Source organism: Microplitis demolitor, chromosome 8, assembly GCF_026212275.2.
Source record: "Microplitis demolitor isolate Queensland-Clemson2020A chromosome 8, iyMicDemo2.1a, whole genome shotgun sequence".
Lineage (NCBI taxonomy): Eukaryota > Metazoa > Arthropoda > Insecta > Hymenoptera > Braconidae > Microplitis > Microplitis demolitor.
The window spans coordinates 2,937,300-2,958,405 of NC_068552.1; the positions used below are offsets into that span (position 1 = coordinate 2,937,300).

The 21,106-nt window shown below is 31.8% G+C and overlaps 1 protein-coding gene across 1 annotated transcript in view; it reads left to right on the forward strand.

The window, feature by feature from the left end:
• The first annotated feature begins 3,383 nt into the window (after positions 1-3,383).
• Positions 3,384-21,106, forward strand: part of LOC103574513 (homeobox protein Nkx-2.4) — a 33,914-nt gene continuing 16,191 nt past the window's right edge. The window contains exons 1-2 of the mRNA XM_008553974.1: positions 3,384-4,873; positions 7,094-7,389. Of these exons, the coding sequence (XP_008552196.1) occupies positions 4,174-4,873; positions 7,094-7,389 (996 nt within the window). The 5' untranslated portion in view covers positions 3,384-4,173. The remainder of the gene's footprint in view (positions 4,874-7,093; positions 7,390-21,106) is intronic.

Here is a 21,106-nt window from a genome sequence, read left to right on the forward strand (position 1 = left end):
ATTAGTAATTCAAATTCCTCCGGGGACCTGTTGGAACTACTTCGTTAAATAGAATTTTTCCAACGAAATGACCGAAAACTTGATTGTATTGACATAAAATCGACAGGAACGTTACAATTTTTTGAAAAGATTCCTTTTTGACTCAAAAGTCGCTAATATAAAGTTCTAGATAATTCTTTTTTTTTTTTTTTTTTTTTTTACTTTTATAATAATAAAAGGCCAAAAAAAGTTTCACTTAAGTTCTATATAGATATAGTATACTGACATACTGACACTCTTAGTTTTTATGGAACAACCGAACGTAACATTAGATGAATTTTTCATTTTATGTACTCTGATAACACGAGTTGATCGTGAAAAAGTTGATCATTCATTAGTTTCCGACCAACTTGACGACAAGTTATCGCCAACTTGGTTATCAGGGTACATTACCCCATAGTACTAATGGTTTGTTTTCTAAATTATCTTAAAATTTTTCAATACTTGGATCAATCACACCTGCTCATTGTACTAATACATAGTACCAACTCTTGGTATTGTACTTTATGAATTTTAGTCCATGTTGCTCTATGGGGAACACAGCAAATTATTTAATATTGTTTTTACTCAATTCGCATTGATATTTTGTCCAGTAAAAAATTGAACCTAACCATTTTGTATTATCTTTTGTATCCCGTAAATTATCGCAGATTTCTATTATAGTTGCATTAATTTCATCACGCTTATTATTTACCCAACATTAAGTACATTGTTCTTTAAAATCGTTTTTATTTAAATTTGAATCTTATAAATTTTCATAAGTAATTTTGTTTATTCTACTTAATGCATGCATTTCTAAATTTCTTTTATGGTTATCTCAACGGTTGGTTGTCACAATGGGCATAACAGAAAACTGAACATACGAAATACGATCATTATTCGACTTCGAAAGCGAGATGATGCCGATAGCCACCCTGACCATAAGCTAACTACAACCCTGATAGCCAAAGTTGGCGAGAAACTGACGAGAAACTTGCAGCCGCAACTGGAACCAAGTTGACCGCCAACAGTTAGTACCTCCAATAGTTGATGGACATTTTCTGAGAAAGTTGGTGGCAAAAGTTGCTTGCAAAAGTTGGCAATCATAAGTTGACGGTAAATTTCTTTTCAATTTCCTCAGAAACTTGCATTCCAGTTGCGGCTCCATACTGGCACCAACTTTCTGAGAAAGTTGGCGGTAACTTGTAGCCAAAAGTTGCAAAAGCTGAAGTTGTCGATAACTTGTCGTCAAGTTGGTCGGAAACTAATGAATGACCAACTTTTTCACGATCAACTCGTGTTATCAGGAAAGCTACTGCCGTATTTTAAAGGTAACTTAAAGGTAAGTGTTAGAGAGTAAGCAGTTATCTTTAAGTTGACAGTAAATTGTCTGCAATTTTCTATTCAATTTGACTACAAGTATCAACGTTAGACAATGACGTTAAGTTGATTGAAAGTTTTACTTCAAATTGACGGCAAGTTTTTCTGGCAAGTTACATCCTAGCTATTGCCGTATTCTGAAGCCAACTTGAAGGAAAGTATTATACAGCTAAGGTTTGCCAGAAACTTTCTTGTTAGGTTAGCCAAAAGTGTTGCTCTACAACACTGGTAGAGCAATGTCTGGCTATCAGAGATGCTTTCGTGATTCTTCACGCCGATCGATGAACTGATCGCCACCAATGACCGCTGTGACAACCAACTCAGTCTTGCCTATCATGGGCTGATTAGTATTGAATGAGGAAATCCGGAATCCCTTAGAACGCGACCATCAACAGAAAAGATACAAAGAGATCTTTATTTTTCATCAGCCTGTGAGCCCAGAGAGCAATTCTGATAACCAGCCTCTGATCAGAAAGTTGGTGTCCAATAGTTGCGAGCAACTTGACGACAAGTTGTTGAAAACTGTTAGCTTTCATGACTATTGACTACAATTTGTTACCAACTTTCCCATGAAGTTGGCGACAATCTACTGTCACAACCTATCGCCAACTTTCTGACAAAATTGAAGGCAACTTTGCGTCAACTAATGTAATGCCAACTTTTGCAACCAACTTTCTCAAAAAGTGGCCATTAACTTATAGAAGTGCCAACTTTTATGGCCAACTTGGCGACAGGTTGCTGCAGTAGGTTGTCGCCAGCTTGCTGCCAACTTGGCTATCAGTGGGATTGTCGTCCACTTTCTGGAAAAGTTGGTAACAACTTGTAGTCAATTGTTACATAGACTGAAGTTGTCAGCAAGTTATCATTATTTTGATCGCAACTAATTGACGTAAACTCTCTGACCGGAAAGTTTTGCTTTCAAGGTATCATCTTTTTGTGCTGATGGTAAGTTCCCTGGTGGAATATACGAAAGTTTTAGATGCTTTATTCAGTTACTGAATTCACAGCAGTAGATATTACAGTTCCACCACACCACAGAACGCAAATAACTTTATCACCACGTAGTAACCAATATATACTATCTGAAGCTTAAGATGAAATTTCAAATATAAATTTTGAAAAACGGAATATTGACTTATTTTGTTCATATTGATTATCAAATTTTATTATGATTCTTATGTAATTGTGCCCCTCTATTATAACATGTCATAATAGATAAGTGTACGTGCATTTAAGTTCTGCAACATGAAAATTAAAAATTTGTAATTTTATCATAATGTAAGAATTATTTTTGCAATGAACTAAACACTTTTTTTTATCAGGAAAAATTAATTGTCTAAATAATTAAATTAATAAATTTAATCATAATAGTTGAAAGAATTATTAAATTATGAAATTATTATTGGCTTCATCTCTCTAAAACCGCCAAATATGTACCTACTAAAATGTTGCTTTTAAACGATAAATCTCGTCTACTAACGGTATATAGATATAGGATAGTTAAATCACACAGCGTGTGCCGTGGAATTTTTGTGGACGTAGAGTACAATTAGGGTATTTCCGAGTAGGCTGTACTATGTTGAGTCGCCATGGCTGAAGTCGCGATATCCCCCACTACGTATCAAACGATGTGGATAGGCTGGTAGCAACCCTATGTGCAGATCAAAGCACCAACGAACTGATAGGGAATCCCACACGTTCTAAAAAGGTACTGCAGTGATTGTAGCCAATCGACAATGAGAATGAGCGTGATTGGTCGAATTCGACCAATGGTGGGGTGTCTCGTGTGCTCTTGTTGTGTCCCTTCTCCCCAAGCAAAGTCCTCTCATACGCAAAAGGGGACATCTCATCACGACTCTTGGTACCAGGCACTTCTCCGTAGTGGGCACTCCACTCATCGTGTCGTCTACGGGTTCGTGAGGCTGTGAGCCGCCCGGGCGAACGAGCGAGCAAGCGAACGTCGGTCGAGTGGGTCTAAGCGGCCGTGAGGACCTCTCCAGGAACCCAACAGTCCTCTCCATTCATTCATCCATCCATCCAGCCAGCCATCCATCTATCCATAGAGCCGCTCCTCTCTCCGGAGAGAGAGTGTATCCTCGGCGAAGGTGGAGGCGAAGAGTAGAGTGGCACATCTACCATCGTCTATCGGCAGAGTCCAAGGACTTGAAGACCCTCTGGGTGATTTCAGTCGGCCGCCGGCCGGCTCTGCCGGCCACTCCTCATCCACGTGTTTTTATTTTATATTCCTTGGTCAATTTGTACAACTAAACAGTGTTTAACGTGAGCCCAAGTGTTACTGTGAACTGACTAAAATTGTGCGGATATGGGACACGTGCAACTTCTTACTCCAGGGACCAGGACGTCTGATGACAGCAAGCCGGTATTGGCTTTAGCTACTCAATATTTACATCTAGTGAGTTGTTTTTATTGTTGTAATATTAAGTACTTTGGTGAAAACAGTGAAAATTACATTACAATAGTGCAAAGTGCATGGTGATTAACTCTAAGGATATCTTCATTTTGACTACATACTATTATTGGTAATATAGTATATAGCTACTGACTAAAAACAGTTTATTTTTTACAATACGGTGTACTATTAAAGAGTGAATATTTTTTAGCTTTTTTTTTCTTCAACTGAAACAATAATAAGTAAGTTTAAATAAGCAGGTATCTATAAAGAAGATGAGACTAGATCAGTTGGTAATTTAATAATCACATAGAACCTTAAAAATAAATACCCTGAAGTATTTGGACGGCGTTAAGTTCGCCGAGATGAGCGGCGGCAGTGGTGGAGGTGGAAATGCTGGCAATCAAGGTAGCAATAATGCTACAAGTTATCATCAACATCAGCAACAGCAAAGCCAATTGGAACAAACCGGTCTACTGCCGGACCTCAATGGCGTTGATTTGGCGATGAGTTTATCCCCAAAACAGCATACATCTCACGTACAAGGTGGTGCACATTCGACACCGTTTAGTGTAACAGATATTTTGTCGCCAATTGAAGAATCTTATCGTAAATTAGAGCTTGCAGCAGCAGCAGCCGCCGTCGGGGTTGGAGTTGGTGTTGTATCACACCCTCAAGGCTCGCCTTATACAAACGCTTGTGGCGCTAGAGTTGGTGGTAATACAGGAAGTTCAAGCGCTAGTAGTGGAAGTCCACCGCTTCACGGTGGTTCAACACCAGGAGGTAGTACACCCGGCCCTATTAGCGGTGCAAACGGTAGTGGTGGAGCCGGTACGGCTATTGGAAATGGTGGAATGAGTGCCATGGGTAATCCTTATGCTACAATGCAATTAACCTCACAGTATCAATATTGTGCCGCTGAGTTATCGCCTTATCATCATGCTGGGCCAGGCGTTGGTGCTGGTGGTTCGGCTTCAGATCCAATGCGATCTCATGCTGTGTCGTCACATCATCATCCGTGGTATGCACCTGCACCACCCACCACCAACGATCCACGATTTGCCAGTGAGTATAGTTAAATCTTAAAAGTTTCACTTTTCCATTACCTTCAAAGAATAAATCGTTGCAATCTATCTAGAAGGAACAAAATGTAATATATCAACTCCGATTATAATAGGATGTTACTTTTCTCACCATTAATGTTGTGGAATCGTGTTTCAAAGTAAACAAGTGTCTTTATTCAACGTATCAGTATTTGTAACAGTCCTTAGTCATATCTATGTCATGAATATTGTCATTCTGAAGCAGTTTAACACTCGAAGTAGTTTATTTTTGGATCCGGATCTGTTCCTAAATGATTGAGACGGAAATTCATCCTTTAGAACTGGTTCTAGCAGAGTAGTACTGCATATAAACTATGTAATAGCACTATACTAAGTGAAGTGCACGAGTCAATTTCAGCAATCGGATTCTTCTTTCCGTGTCCACATTGGAAAAAGGACATCCGTGATTTTCTTGTGTCAATACGCATATTTATTTTCGGACAATCTTCAGAACCTTTCTTCGTAGCACGCACTATTCTATTCTAAATATATATGTATAAATAAATATATACATATAGTAGTTTAAGTATTGTCATATTTCACCAACAGACCAGAATCAAATATCGATTTGCTGACGCGTGGCGAATAGATGGAACAAGAGATTTTAGTTAAACAAATATGCATGAAAGCTCTTATACTGCTTTCAATGTATACGGGGGATAGAATGCTAAGTCGCGGATTCCATGTTTCAAACACACATTCCATTTTTTTAGCTCATTCAAATAGTATATAAATCGAGTACAATAAATTTTGATCTTTCATTATTCAAATTATCTGTGTATTTATGTTTGAGCTTCATAAATGTTAAAAAAATATATATACATTCATTTAGAAGGGAAGGGGCAAAACGGGGTCCTAAGGAAAAACTCATTTTTCAGGGATTTTGATACTATAATTTTTTGCAAAAAATTTAATAGTATCTATCATAAAACAAAAGCCATTAACATTTTTCGACTGAAACTCAATTTTTGAAAAAACTAACGAAAAAAATTCAAAATAATGCTGTTATATTTACTAAAGTGATTCCCCGGGTCAAAAATAAAACTTGATTTAGGCTCGTTCTTCACATTTTCTTTTGAAGTTATCGATTTGCCGACGATTTTTGTCAACTTTTAGAGATTTTTTTATCTAAGTTTGAATTTATTCGTCTTTACTTCGAGCACGACAGTCATTCACCTTACTTTTGACTTGCTGAACTGAGTCAAAAACAGCATTTTTTAGTGTAAAATGTGTTTTGCGTGTTTTACCTTAGTTTAGACGTTTTCGACTTATAATTAGAGTCAAATAAGTCTAAACCAAGACGTTTTCGACTTTTTCGTCTTAAATCGTGACTAAGTATAAATCAAGGCAAAAACAAAATATTTCATATCTCCGTAAAAAAGTCGAGTTTTTCTTGTGAAAAAGGATCTAAATTTCGACTTGGTAAACCATGTCTAAATCAAGTTTTATTTTTGACCCGGGTTCGGAATGTTTAAAAAACAAACCTTATAGAATTTCGTGGGTACCCCACTTTGCCCTTCCCTCCCCTATATATTACGATAATTTAATCATATTATTCGATATTTATAGTATATATGTATTTATTCTTGAAACCATGTTAAAGTGTCATTTCAAATAATTTTGATGTCTTATTTTGAATGAAAGATGTTATCCCCTTTTCAAGTGTTTTTTTTTTTCTTCATTCTTAACTATTTAAGGAGTCGTTGGTTGCAGTGATTATTATAATAATAATTCCGATTACCGTCGGACCTCCCGTGCGGGATGACCAAGCAATTCTTCAGCTCAAGTCGTTTCATTGTGAAACTGTCTAACATATTTCCCGGCGATTGACGAGGGATGTTGCTCATTCCTCAGCTCAGTAGCTTAAACTTATTCTCGTTACTTTTTTCAACGTCTCATTATATACATATTTTGTTTTCATCGTTTTCAATCACTTGAGAATGAGAGTGAGAATTTAAACTCATTGTTCTCATGATACACCATTGCATCATTTGCAAACTTTAACACAGTCATTCTACTACATTCAAACTTCTTTTATAATAAAGTTAGTTACACATAACTCAAAAAGTGTTTATATAAAAGTGATAAAATTTATTATTATTGTTACTTTATTTTAAAAAAATATTATAATAATGATGTTAATTGACATAATAATTTGGTACCTGAAAAATATGTTTTGCAGTATCGCGGCTAATGGGGGCTGCGGGTGCTGGGACCAATATGGCAGGATGTTCTGTTGGCCAGTCAATGTCTGACGTTGGCAAGTCATCAGGAATGGGTGTAGGTGTTGGCGTTGGCGTCGGTGTTGGTATGGGTGTCGGTGCGATGCAATTTCCCCTGGCACAGCGACGGAAACGACGTGTTCTCTTCACTCAAGCACAAGTTTATGAATTAGAAAGGCGATTTAAACAGCAAAAGTACCTCAGTGCACCTGAACGTGAACATTTAGCTTCACTTATTCATCTGACACCGACACAGGTAAATTGTCTTTTATTTATTTTACATACATAACCTTTAAATTTTTTTAAAAAGTTCTTGTGCTAAACGTGGTCATTCAAAGCCACCCATGTATACACTATATATTTACATATCACACAAAGTGATACAAAGACAATGAAAATGACAAGTATAGAGAAATAGAATACCAAGTGGATAGGATATATATTGTAGAATACAAAGGACGATAGCTAGTTACCTAAGGTAATTTGATACACGTTTCGGTACACACGTTCAGTCGAAGATCAATTACTCTACCAGCGGATTAATTACTGCAGGCACATAGAAAATATACCTGTGTATACTTATATATATGTTACATACCCGGCTATAAATTTCGAGTAGTCTATACGAGCTCTATCCAATAAATTCACCGTCGTCTGTTAAAAATGTTCAATTAAGTGCAATAGTTTGTACGTTTAAATTTTGAATTCAAATTTATTCACATTTTATAATTGAATATCATATTTAAATTTGAAATATTATTCAGATTTTTTATTTCTGTAAATAATGGTGATATAATTATTGCTACAATTAAGTGAAAATAAATATATCGACGAGTAGTTGAAAATATTAATTGGCGCCACAAATTATAAAATTTATTTTAGAAACACGATCTTTTTCGGTACAATAACTATTTTTGTATGATATATATTTTGTCGTTTGAATTAATAACTCCAAAATTTGAGATTTTAAGTTAATTGGCGAGGGTGTCTAAAATTGTGTTTTATCCCATAGCACATACTATACTTCTTATAATTAGCTGCATTAAAACTGAGAATTAAATATCCGCAGCCCTTCAAAACGAGTCAATTTCAAACCAATAGCTAGTGCAGATATTTGGCTGTCAACTTGGTTGATGAGAATAGCACATGATTATTCTAAAGTTTACAATGAACAAATGCGTGTTTACACTAGATAACCGGGTGAGATGATAATAACATTTATTTACTATAATATGATATACAATGTAGTAATACTTATTGAGGGTGTGCAAAGAGTTTGAATTTACGAATTATTCATGTCGAATCGAATCGAACTATTTGATTCGAATTATTTGTAAGTTTTCAAACGATTCAAAAGCTTACAAATAATTCGAAAATTTTCTTTTGAACGACGTGAAATTACGATACGAATTAATTACTTTTCCATGATACCAGAATCGAAACTTCAAGTTTTAGTGTCTGTACAGCCAGTCGGAAGAAACTAATTTTAGTCCCAAGCCGCGAATGAATATTAGCAAATACGTAAATTGTGGATACCTTTAGTCAACAAGCGAAAGTGAACTTGTTTCATCCCTTAAAAACAAATAAATAATCTTTCTGTCCTCTAACTTGAGGCTTTCGCAATTTAAGCTCTGATACTTGTCATTGGTTTAGTAGTACTTTTAGATCATTAATTTTATTCACGCGAATGACAGTTCTAAAGTTGTGATTAAGTTTTATAAAAATGAGTGTCAATAATAAATAGTATTTATAGTTTCTGTTCAATTATAAATTGCAAATGACAATTTACGCTTGTGCTAGATTTGATCAAACCATTGGTCTTAAATTAACTTATTTCTGATTGGCTGCTGACACTGAAACTTCAAGTTCCAATGCAAGCAATCATACAAAATATTGTGTGTAACTCAATGAAATACGATTTCAGACTGCGGGTAATGTCAGCCAACTTCATCGTGGTGTGAATTAGTCTTGTTTCATCTCTTGTTACACAATATACTACAGTGAGAAAAAAAAATGGTTTTCTGAACTATGAAAAACATAGTTCAATGAAGCTTCCACTATTACCCTCAGTTTAGATAACTAATATATAGTTGTAAAATTTACGATGATATCATAGTTGTTTTAACTGTGTTATAGTTCAATGAACAATGACAATAGCGAACGTAACTAAGTCAAAAATAGTGTTCTTATTACAAAAAAATAATGAAGAAAAATCCTTAATTATATTCGTCGTCGACTTAAATGATGCTAAATTCATGAAATTATGATTGCACAATTGCTGAAACATTTGTGATTCTGCTGAAGTATAAGTTCTGAGAAATAATATTAAATAGTTACCACAACAAAACAAATGCTTGGTTAAAACTACTACTTTCAAATAGTTTCGGGCACTATGATATAGTTCAAAAAACTAGAAATATTAGTCAAGATGACTATTTTTTCATTTCCATTCCTTACTAGTTAGCACAATCATGCACTTTTCTCTCAGTGTATAAGACACCCGCGGGTAATAAGGCCTGTCGGGTAATAAAGCCTAAGTGACAGAAATGATATTTAAAAACAATCAGCTCTGCTAAAGGCTACTCTAGTAGAAGGGTCTTGCATAGAGATGTTACAACAAATTTAGAGTCCCGATACTACATTCCCTATCTTCTATATTTCATCATCCGTCATATGCTGTCGTAGCGCAGAAGAAATTATAAAAAACAATATACCCGCATGAAAATATCATGTATGGTAAACATATATTAAAAAATATATGTTACAGATATAAATATATATGTCACAATACATGAAATCTTATAGAGAACTGTATATAGATTTTGACCGATTTTACTATATTTTTATATATGTTTAATCTTATATGATTTCATATATTTTCGTATAACTTCAATATATTATTTATATATTTGAAAACTTATAATTTCAATATATTCAAACATAAATGTTATTTATATATGGAAATAAATAAGAATACATATATAATTAGTCATTATATGGCACGATATATGTACCATGTATTCAACTTTATAAATTTTTATATATTTTTCGATATATAGAACCATATAAGTCTCCTCATATATGTAAGAATAAATAAAATCTATTCTTTTCTGTTTTTCTCTCTCTGGTATAAGATTCAAACATTGTGTTCAGAATATATATGTGTGCTAGCTTACAAATTTACATATATAATTATCAATATATGTAATACATATATGTCCTAACTTATAAGTTTACATATATGATTATAAATATATATAATACATGTATTAATTTATAAACTTACATATACAATTAATTATATTAAAACTTACTATACTATATATAAGAAAATATATATCGTTTTTGGCCACTTATATGGTCCCATGTGGTCCATATATTTTTCCATATATATTTATCATATATGGTATTTTCATGTGGGTAGTCTACTGACTCTTAAAAAGGACACTGATAGTTTTAAGTGCTGTTGAGCAAAGCAATCTAGTCTTCTGACTCTTGAAAAGTATTGTTGCTAAATTTAACTAATGATTCATCTCTAATACCAATTTTATTAAGTATAGTTAAACTATTCCAGTTTGTTTAACCCGTAGGCCTTATTACCCTACACTGTGAAAAATTTCCAACAAATTTTACTATGGGTGCATTGTAACACCGGACCATAAGAAAACTGGCACAAAATTTACAAGTGTCCCATAGTAAACGGTATGCGCAGACGACACGATTGGGACCTATGCGCATACGTTTACTATGGGACGCTTGTAAATTTTGTACCAGTTTTCTTATGGTCCGGGGTTACAATGCACCCATAGTAAAATTTAATGGGAATTTTTCACAGTGTACCGTAGTAAAATAAGGCCTATTCGTATGGTTTTTGTAAAAGTATAATTTTTTGTTTGTTTATGGTAAAAATTACCATGACTTCATCACATTTTATGGCTAATGTATTGAAATAAAGATTAATGATACATTTCGATAATTAAATGCAATATTTTCGATTCTATTCAAAATCTCCTGTAGCTAGGCCTTATTACCCGCCGGTACCTTATGCTGCTTTAATAAACTATTAAGCTCACATTTGAATAAAATTTCATATTTAAAATATTTTCAAATTCGAAATAAAAATATCGAAAATTGATGAATAATTCGATTTTATCAATTGTAATCCAACTGATATTTGTACAACGGTCAATATAATTTTTTTTTTGCTATCAGGCTTTATACTTTGGCATTGATAATTTATTATATGATTTTCATATTTGTTTATATACAAAAAAAAAAAAAAAATTAATCTTTGACTGTTGACATTTTGAAGTACTCGCGAATAATAGCATTACACATAAAATATTTCAGTATATTGAAATATATTTTCCGTTTATCACAATATTTCTATCTATGACTCCAATAAAAATTTCACTGAATAAAACACCATTTTTCTTTATAAATCAATACAGTCGTTTTTCTCTTCTCATATTTCATCGAATATTTATTATTGATATCAAAATAATATTAATAAAATATATATATATATATATATATATATATATATATATATATATATATATATATATATATATATATATATATATATGTTTAAAAAGTAGTATTTTATTGAAAAAAAAAGTAAACTTTAATGACTTTTTCAAAAATCAATTATACATATGAAGGTATCTAAATCAATTTAAATGAGATATTCAAAATAATTCTCCTGTAGAGTCTGACAAAAGTAAATAATTATTAGGAAGTTCATTGGTCGCATCCTGCATTCGTGAGCCGACGGTCTCCCCTTCATTGTGTACGTCTATCGGGCTGTCTACTTACTTATAGTCTGCATATCTCTTCGTCTGATGGTTAATCTCCATGACCTTGTAAAAACGTAACATTAAAATTCTTCGTGAAATTTTATATTTAACGTCATCAATCTAAAAATACTTTTTCCACACTGAAAAAAATCAGGCGCGAATTCGGAGTGATTGTAGAATTTTTGAAAATTCGAATTCACTCATTTTTGGAGTTTTAATATTAAAATAGACTCCCTTCGGAGTGAATTTCAAATAATCAGTTAACAGCCCCACATTTAATTGAGATTTGATTCGCATTCACTCTGCAAATGTTTTCTATTACAGTAACTCAACATCGAATTAATGACGAAAATTACAAAATTATTTATAAATATAGTAGTCAGTAATATTATTAAAGGCTCTAAAACTTTAAGTCGGGAGTGATTTTTCACTTCACTTCCTTCGGGGTTGAAAAAATAAAACTGCTCTAAAACGAAAATATCTATACGTTTTGCATTAAAAGTACTTATCAATTTTCAAGAGTTTTTGGATACAAGGTTAAAAATTTTGTGTATTTGTGTTAAAAAATTATTTGGTTAAATTTTTTGTGTTGATTTTTAACACAGCAATCTGTTAATTCAACACAAACCATTTGTGTTATTTTACTTTAACTGATTTTTTATGTCAAATGATTAGAAAATCTGGAATGTAACACATTTCTTGTGTTATTTGAAAATTGACACGAAGTTTGTGTTGTTTGACTAAACGTTCCCACGCAATTCTTCATTACTATAACCAAGCAAAGTATTGCAGCAGCATTATCTGCAGGAAAATTTGGATTATAATTTATTTACAATTAAATATATACATTTTACAATTGAATTTAGGTAACTTTCATATCTTTTTGAACCAGTTCAATTGTTCGCTAAATTGACATAAGTTCTACTAAGGGTAGGTCAGTATACTTGAGTTGGTTAGGTTATGTGCTTATGTTTATCAGTTGATTTTAACTCGAAAAATGTGTTAAATTTACACAAATGTTCTGTTAAATGTACACAAATTTTCTGTCAAAAGAACAGATTTTATGTGTTCAATTTTATTTAACATAAAATTTGTGTTAAAGATCAACACAAACGCAATGTGTTGAATTAACACAAAAATTTGTGTAGACCATTTGCAACACACGATTTGTGTTGAATTTAACACAAAATTTCTAACTCTATAGAGGACTTGATTGCAATCAAAGAATATTATGAATGTATAGATAAAAGAACACTGATTGAACTATATACATCGATGAGTTTCAAATTGACAATAATTCATACGCATGAACAAAAGTAATATAATTTTATATTATATACAGTTAGAAATTTTGTGTTAAAGTCAACACATTGCGTTTGTATTGATCTTTAACACAAATTTTATGTTAAATAATGTTGAACACATAAAATCTGTTCTTTTGACAGAAAATTTGTGAACATTTAACAGAACATTTGTGTAAATTTAACACATTTTTCGTGTTAAAATCAACTGATAAACATAAGCACATAACCTAACCAACTCAAGTATACTGATCTACCCTTAGTAGAACTTATGTCAATTTAGCGAACAATTGAACCGGTTCAAAAAGATATGAAAGTTATCTATATTTAAATGTAAAATGTATATATTCGATTGTAAATAAATTATAATCCAAATTTCCCTGCAAACAATGCTGCTACAATGCTTTGCTTGGTTAGAGTAATGAAGAATTGCTCGGGAACGTTTAGTCAAGCAACACAAATTTTGTGTCAATTTTCAAATAACACAAGAAATGTCTTACATTCCAGATTTTCTAATCATCTAACATAAAAAATCTGTTAAAGTAAATTAACACAAACGGTTTGTGTTGAATTAACAGATTGCTGTGTTAAAAATCAACACAAAAAATTTAACCAAATAATTTTTTAACACAAATACACAAAATTTGTAACCATGTATAATATTTTCGAGACTTTTTTTCTTCGTGTGCGGATTTTATTTAAATCTGCATCCATTCCGATCCAGAGTTTTTATATTAAAATCAACCATTCCGCATTCATTCCAGATTTGATTCGTGTGTTTCACTCTGCATGTTTTTTAGTGTAAGAGAAAAAAACTTAAGATCAAATTTTTAATGCTACCTGATTTTATCTCTAATTATGTCCATATAAATACTCAATGAATTAATAAGATCAGTTAAATGAATATATATTAATATAAGTGCATTTGAAAATATCGATTGGCGAAAACTTAACCATAATTTGAGTACCCTACTAATGAACCTCTAAAAATTATTTAATACCGTAAAACTAAATGATTAAATTAGTAGTGATCTTTTTTTTAGCCATATTGACAAAGTGTTTAAGTCGTAGATAGTAAATCGATTTTGTTGAAGAAGACTCGACGGTTTAGTTTTGCATGGAATCGTTAAAATTGACAAGTGGACTCGAGCGCAAACGAGCGAGCAAGCGAAGTTGAGGATCGCGTTGGAATTAATGAGCCATCGATGTAACGGATCTCATCGTTGAGAAGCTTCTGTGGGAAGAATCTTCACTCGATCATACTCTACGAGTACTCGTGCCCTCGATTTCGAAGTAAGTGAAGGATACTTAGTATCCACCTGAAAGATAAAAAAGAACCTAACGCGTGTATTTAAAAACAAACAAACGCATCATCCATTAACTTTTACAAGAAATTACAACTTCCTATTTTCTCTGTATATACGATCTACATATATATATGTATGAAGTTTCGGCCTAAAAACATTTTTAAAGTTTTTAATAATTATTTATTTTCTACACGAAGAAAACGAGTCTTGAAAATATTTTAATATTTAATATATTCTGGTAAGAAATACTAATGCAAATCTATGAGTGCATTACTTTTACTATTTATTATTAAATATAGAGTAAAAGCACAAAATAGTGATTAATACTACATATGTTTATCTGAAAAATTGCTATATTATTAATTTTATCACTAATTCATTTGTATTCTTAATTAATCGAACTGAAAATTTTATAAAGAAAATATTAAATTTTTACTAAACGTTTAGAAAAATATTTCGTTATACAATTTAATGATTTTTACCAAGTAAAAATATGAAAATGAACTAAAAACATGCATTCAATACTCTTCAGTATACAAAAATTACAATCTTTTTGGTACACTTAGAGAAAAGTGCATGGTTGTGGTAACTAGAAAAGGATGGAAAATAAAAAATAGTCATCTTAACTAATATTTCTAGTTTCTTGAACTATATTATAGTGCCCGAAATTATTTGAAAGTAGTACACGGAAAGAAAATTCTAGCAAAATTTACGATGTTAATATCGTAATCGTGGACTAGGCTTTTATTAGCGTCAATTTTAAAATATCTTATTTCAAAATTTACTATATAGGTTATATTTTTTACTATTTAACATCGTAATTTTAACAAAGACTTTTAGGATTAAAAATTACTAAAAGAATTAAAATTTAATATCGTAAAAAAAAAAAAATAAAAATTACAATTCAAAAACTATATTTATTCCTATATTTATCTTTCTATGTACTTTTGAATAAAATAAATATTACAGTGCTGCCTCTGTTACAATACGATGTAAGCTCGAAAAATTACGATAATTTATCGTAATTTTTAAATATTAACTGCGTCCTCCGCAAGAGGCGCTCTCATGACTTATGAATGTATATTCAAATCGTTTATATGGACCTTAAAAATTAGCTAAAGTATAAGCCTTCAGTGGCCGAGTGGTCCACGGCGTCTCACACTTCAAACTCGAAAGGACTTGGGTTCGAATCCAACGTCCGGACGATTATTAATTTATTCTTTTATTTAAAGTTTCTCTTGAAATTTTACGATATTCACATCGTAATTTATACTAGAGAGCTTAAGACTTGGTAATATTTGTCTGAAGTATTATTTCTTAAATGAAATTTCCAACGCTACATCGTAAAAATTACGATTTTGAAAGTCTAGTCCACCACTACAATAATCAATAGGACAAATTACGATAGTTTTATCGTAAATTTTGCTTCAATTTTCTTTCCGTGTAGTTTTAACCAAGCATTTGTTTTGTTGTGGTAACTATTCAATATTATTTCTCAGAACTTATACTTCAGCAGAATCACAAATGTTTCAGCAATTGTGCAATCATAATTTCATGAATTTAGCATCATTTAAGTCGTCGACGAATATAAATTAAGGATTTTTCTTCATTATTTTTTTGTAATAAGAACACTATTTTTGACTTAGTTACGTTCGCTATTGTCATTGTTCATTGAACTATAACACAGGTAAAACAACTATGATATCATCATACATTTTACAACTATATATTAGTTATCTGAACTGAGGGTAATAGTGGAAGCTTCATTGAACTATGTTTTTCTTAGTTTAGAAAACCAGTTTTTTCTCTCACTGTAATTTCTGTAAACTAGATGAATAGTGTAATATTAAGTATTATGCAGTAACTAAAAATTACTAATCGGTTTGTGATTTTTCGAAAGCAGATTGATAAAATTAACAATCGGTAGGGTTTGCGTATACAAATATGTATTAGAAATTCAGACGGCTTTGTTTAAAAAAAACATTGGAACGGCAAACTGAGGTCAAGATTCGCACGCGGGAGATCAGGGTTCGAATCTCGGTCAAAACAAGTTTTTTTAAAAATCAAAATCCACATCAATAGTAATATAAACAGTTAAAGAAAAACTAATAAAAATTATAGTTTATTTATTTCCATTTTAAAATAATAAAATTCACAAAATATATAGTCAAGTTTTACTAATGCAGCTTATATTTGTTTAAATGTTCAAATAATAAAAATGACTAATCATAAATAAGAATTAAATTTTAACTCATACTTTCAAGTAAAGTTTCCTATACAATAAAAAATTAGCGGAGTGAATACGCAGTAAATCCAGAGTCAATGCAGAGCAGACGACCTTTTATTTTAGAATTAAAACTTAGAATTGGAATGAATGCTGATTTTAATCAAATCCAGAACACTCTGAAATCACTCCCAATTTTTTACAGTGTATATTGTTCTGCCCATATATCTGTATGAAGTGTCGACCTAAAGACATTTTTAAAGTTTTCAATAATCATTTATTTTATAATTGAACTAAATATGTAGTTTATAAAATAATAATCTTAAAAAATGATTGAATATGTAACCAATGTAGCATAAAGTATACAAAATAATATATATATGAATAACGATGAATGTTTTATAAAACTCTTTTTTCGTTTACGTAGCTTCGATATCGTGGGACACAGATGCAGCCCTCCATTTTGTCGTGGCATTGTTACTCTAAGTACAGTCTCCATTGTTACTGGGCAACCACTTTAGGCATTGTTAACAGTGTTGTTATTATTATCGCTACTGTTGCGCAGACGAGAGAACCAGAGGCGACATATATAAGAGACAAAAATTGCCATTCGACGGTGCATTATAAAATGTACAGACAGAAAAATAGTTACCCTGAAAATGTTGTCGTCTCTCTTATTGGTTGACAAACCAGCTGCTCTTCGAGTGGGGCATTACATCTAAATTATATCGCAAAAGTAATTTTTTATTCTATCTCCTCATCTATCTTCAAATCTATTATTTAACACCATTTTTTTTTCTCTTTATAATTTTAGCGCGCATGCAATTATCGGTAACGTTAATAAACAAATATTTCTGCTTCATTTTTTTCACATAAGGATTATGGTTGAAAATTTGTAAATATATATATATATATATATATAACTAAAAATTTATTTGAGGAAATATAAAGATCAGAAATTCAAATATAAAAGCAAAAATGCGCAAAGCAAAATAACGAAAGAAAATAATAAAAAAAATAAAAGAATAAATGAGGAAGAAAGAGAAATAAGCAAAGCAAGTATGAGCGAACTGGCTTGAACGGGGGAGAGTAAGCTATGGCTGTGCATACAACATTATTTTTCTATGGGGTTTGAGGAGGGTAAAATGTAAAGTTGAACAAGCTAGGTTTTTCGGACGTGGTGGAGTTGAGCTGCACACTGCTACGGTATATATGTGTGCCAATACAGATGAATCTCGCGATCAAGGCACGCGGATAATAATCATAGTAATGGGTTTGCCTACCACCGAGACCGGCGACCCTGATATACACCCCAGCTTTACCTTACGCCCCTCGATCTACCCGTCCAAAGTGTTCATACCGCGAACCTTAGTGCAGATTCACTCCCTTCACGCCATCAACCAGCCTCAAATGTTTACAAAGCTCCGTTCACTCTTTATAAAATATATATACACATATATATTACTTATTAATTGGAAATTTTATTAATATTATTTTACATTTCTTAATAAAAAAAAAATAATTAGGGAAATTGTTTGTACAAACGGAGCCCGAGTCAAAAAACAAATTCCAGTTCGGCCCTCAAAATACTACGAGAGAAATTCGAGGGACAAGTTGGACTTTGGAGATTGAACACTGCGTATAATTAGAAATTTTGTGTTAAATTCAAGACAAATCGTGTGTTGCAAACGGTCTACACAAATTTTTGTGTTAATTCAACACATTGCGTTTGTGTTGATCTTTAACATAAATTTTATGTTAAATAAAATTGAACACATGAAATCTGTTCTTTTGACAGAAAATTTGTGTACATTTAACAGAATATTTGTGTAAATTTAACACATTTTTCGTGTTAAAATCAACTGATAAACATAAGCACACAACCTAACTAACTCAAGTATACTGATCTACCCTTAGTAGAACTGATGTCAATTTAGCGAACAATTGAACCGGTACAAAAAGATATGAAAGTTATCTAAATTTAATTGTAAAATGTGTATATTTAATTGTAAATAAATTATAATCCGAATTTCCCTGCAGACAATGCTGCTACAATGCTTTGCTTGGTTATAGTAATGAAGAATTGCGTGGGAACGTTTAGTCAAACAACACAAATTTTGTGTCAATTTTCGAATAACACAAGAAATGTGTTACATTCTATGTTTTCTAGTCATTTAACATAAGAAATCAGTTAAAGTAAAATAACACAAACGGTTTGTGTTGAATTAACAGATTTCTGTGTTAAAAATCAACACAAAAAATTTAACCAAATAATTTTTCAATACAAATACACAAAATTTATAATTTTGAGCCAATGTTAAAGTATAGGCCCGGCTATAGCTACTGGTTAAGGGCTGGGTACTGATGCTCTTATCCTACTCAGATGTGTTTTTTCAATTCGAAAAGTTCCTAAGTCTAAAAAACGATAATTTATTTTTTGAGGATCTTGAGAGCTTCGTTAGAACTTAAAATCGATGAAGAGTTTGAATTTTGAGCTTATCAATTACAAAGTTATTCACCAACGAACTATTCTGATGATTTCCTTATCTTCACGGAAAAAAATAACTAGGTGGTGCAGCATGAACTAGTTAAGGCGGGTAACCATGAAAAATGGGGTTATGGCGTAACATGACAAATCATGTTGCCCCAACATGATTTTTTCATGATGACCCACCTAGACTGGTTCATGTTGCACCACCTGATTATTTTTTTCCGTGATCACACTTTTCTTGATTTCCAATTTCCTTTTCAAAATTTCCAATCTCTCTTTATATTTTATTAACCGGCTCAAGATTAAACAATGTACAGAACAATAATGTATTTACATAAAGAATAAGTGAACCTGGAATAAAATTCAGTTTGAAGGGGAGTTTTAGAAAATATTAATTCTGAAGAAACTTCTTAGAGTGAAATCGTAGTAGAAACTCGCGAATTAGATTACTAATACAGTGAGGTTAGGTCTTCTATATTTTGACACGCAAAGTCCTCCTAGAGTCACCGTCGGGAATTGTCGGAAATCTTCGGTTCGTAATGTTAATGTGTAAGAATCTGGAACTGGGGTGAAGGAATGAACTCGGATTGAAATGAAATCAGAATTTAGTCCCGATTTTTGACAGTATATGAATCAGTCCCTAGTATACTATGGGTTAAATTTCAATCAGTATGATTTTTGTTTCAAAATAAGTAGATTTTTCATTTCATTTATTGAAAAACATGGAGAAGATGTAGACCGAATATAAAATACAAAACAAAAGTGCGCGTCAAAAATACATATTCGAGAATGAGGATGATGTGATGTGCAAGCGTTCATTAAAAGCATGCAACCAAGTATATATAGGATCATAATAACCAAGGGGTGCATACATTGCAACCGCAAACACCAGGAATTTCCCTGAGGGCTTTCATAACGGTGTCTTTTGGTGACGTGCTGGCATTCTCAGTTGCGTTGAAAAAATTTTAAAATTCAGTTCAAACAGCCTTTGATTTACACCTGACTCAAATTTACACCTCTATCTACATAAATTATTCAATTTGATCATAAAAGATATATGTCACGGAATATATATAAATTGAATTTTTAGAAGATATTAAAAATTATACTTAATTAAAATTTAATCAAAAAATATAATTTTTATTCGGGCTTGAAAATTTTGCATATTTCAAGATGAAATAAGTATATTTATGTAAAATAGTATTGCTATACAATATATTTTTTTAAACGAAAATTTACTTCAATATGAAATTTATGAAAATCGACATGGAATAATTTTTTCATTCATTTCTGTACAAAATATAACATATAATTCGAAATACTTTAGTAATTTATGCAGTGTTAATAACTATATTCGAAATCAGTAAACCCTAATAATGTGTTATAATGATGTGACTTATGCATGTATATATTTTTAATTATCTATAATTAGAAATGGAAGTTTCGACTTGTCCTCTCAGAAAGATACTCATGTGAAAATTTTTACTCTTGCATTGTTTATATTACATAAACAATATTGCTGTTAAAAAAGTCATTCACAAGAATAATGATATAAGTTTTCTGGATAAAACTCGCTAATTATATTAATATATACACAAGTTTGTACATTGCTATCATCAGAATCTGTTGTGCAAAATATGCATATAACATGTAACATATATGAAAATATCTCGGATCGAAAAAAAAACTTTTTTGACTAACTCTCGACTTAGTTGACTTGATTTTGGCTACACTGAGAGAAAAGTGCATGGTTGTCATGCATGTTTCATGCAATATCATGCATGACCAAGCTCAGTCATGAATGATCATTCATAACTACACGATTCATGCAAAGGCACGCATGATCATACA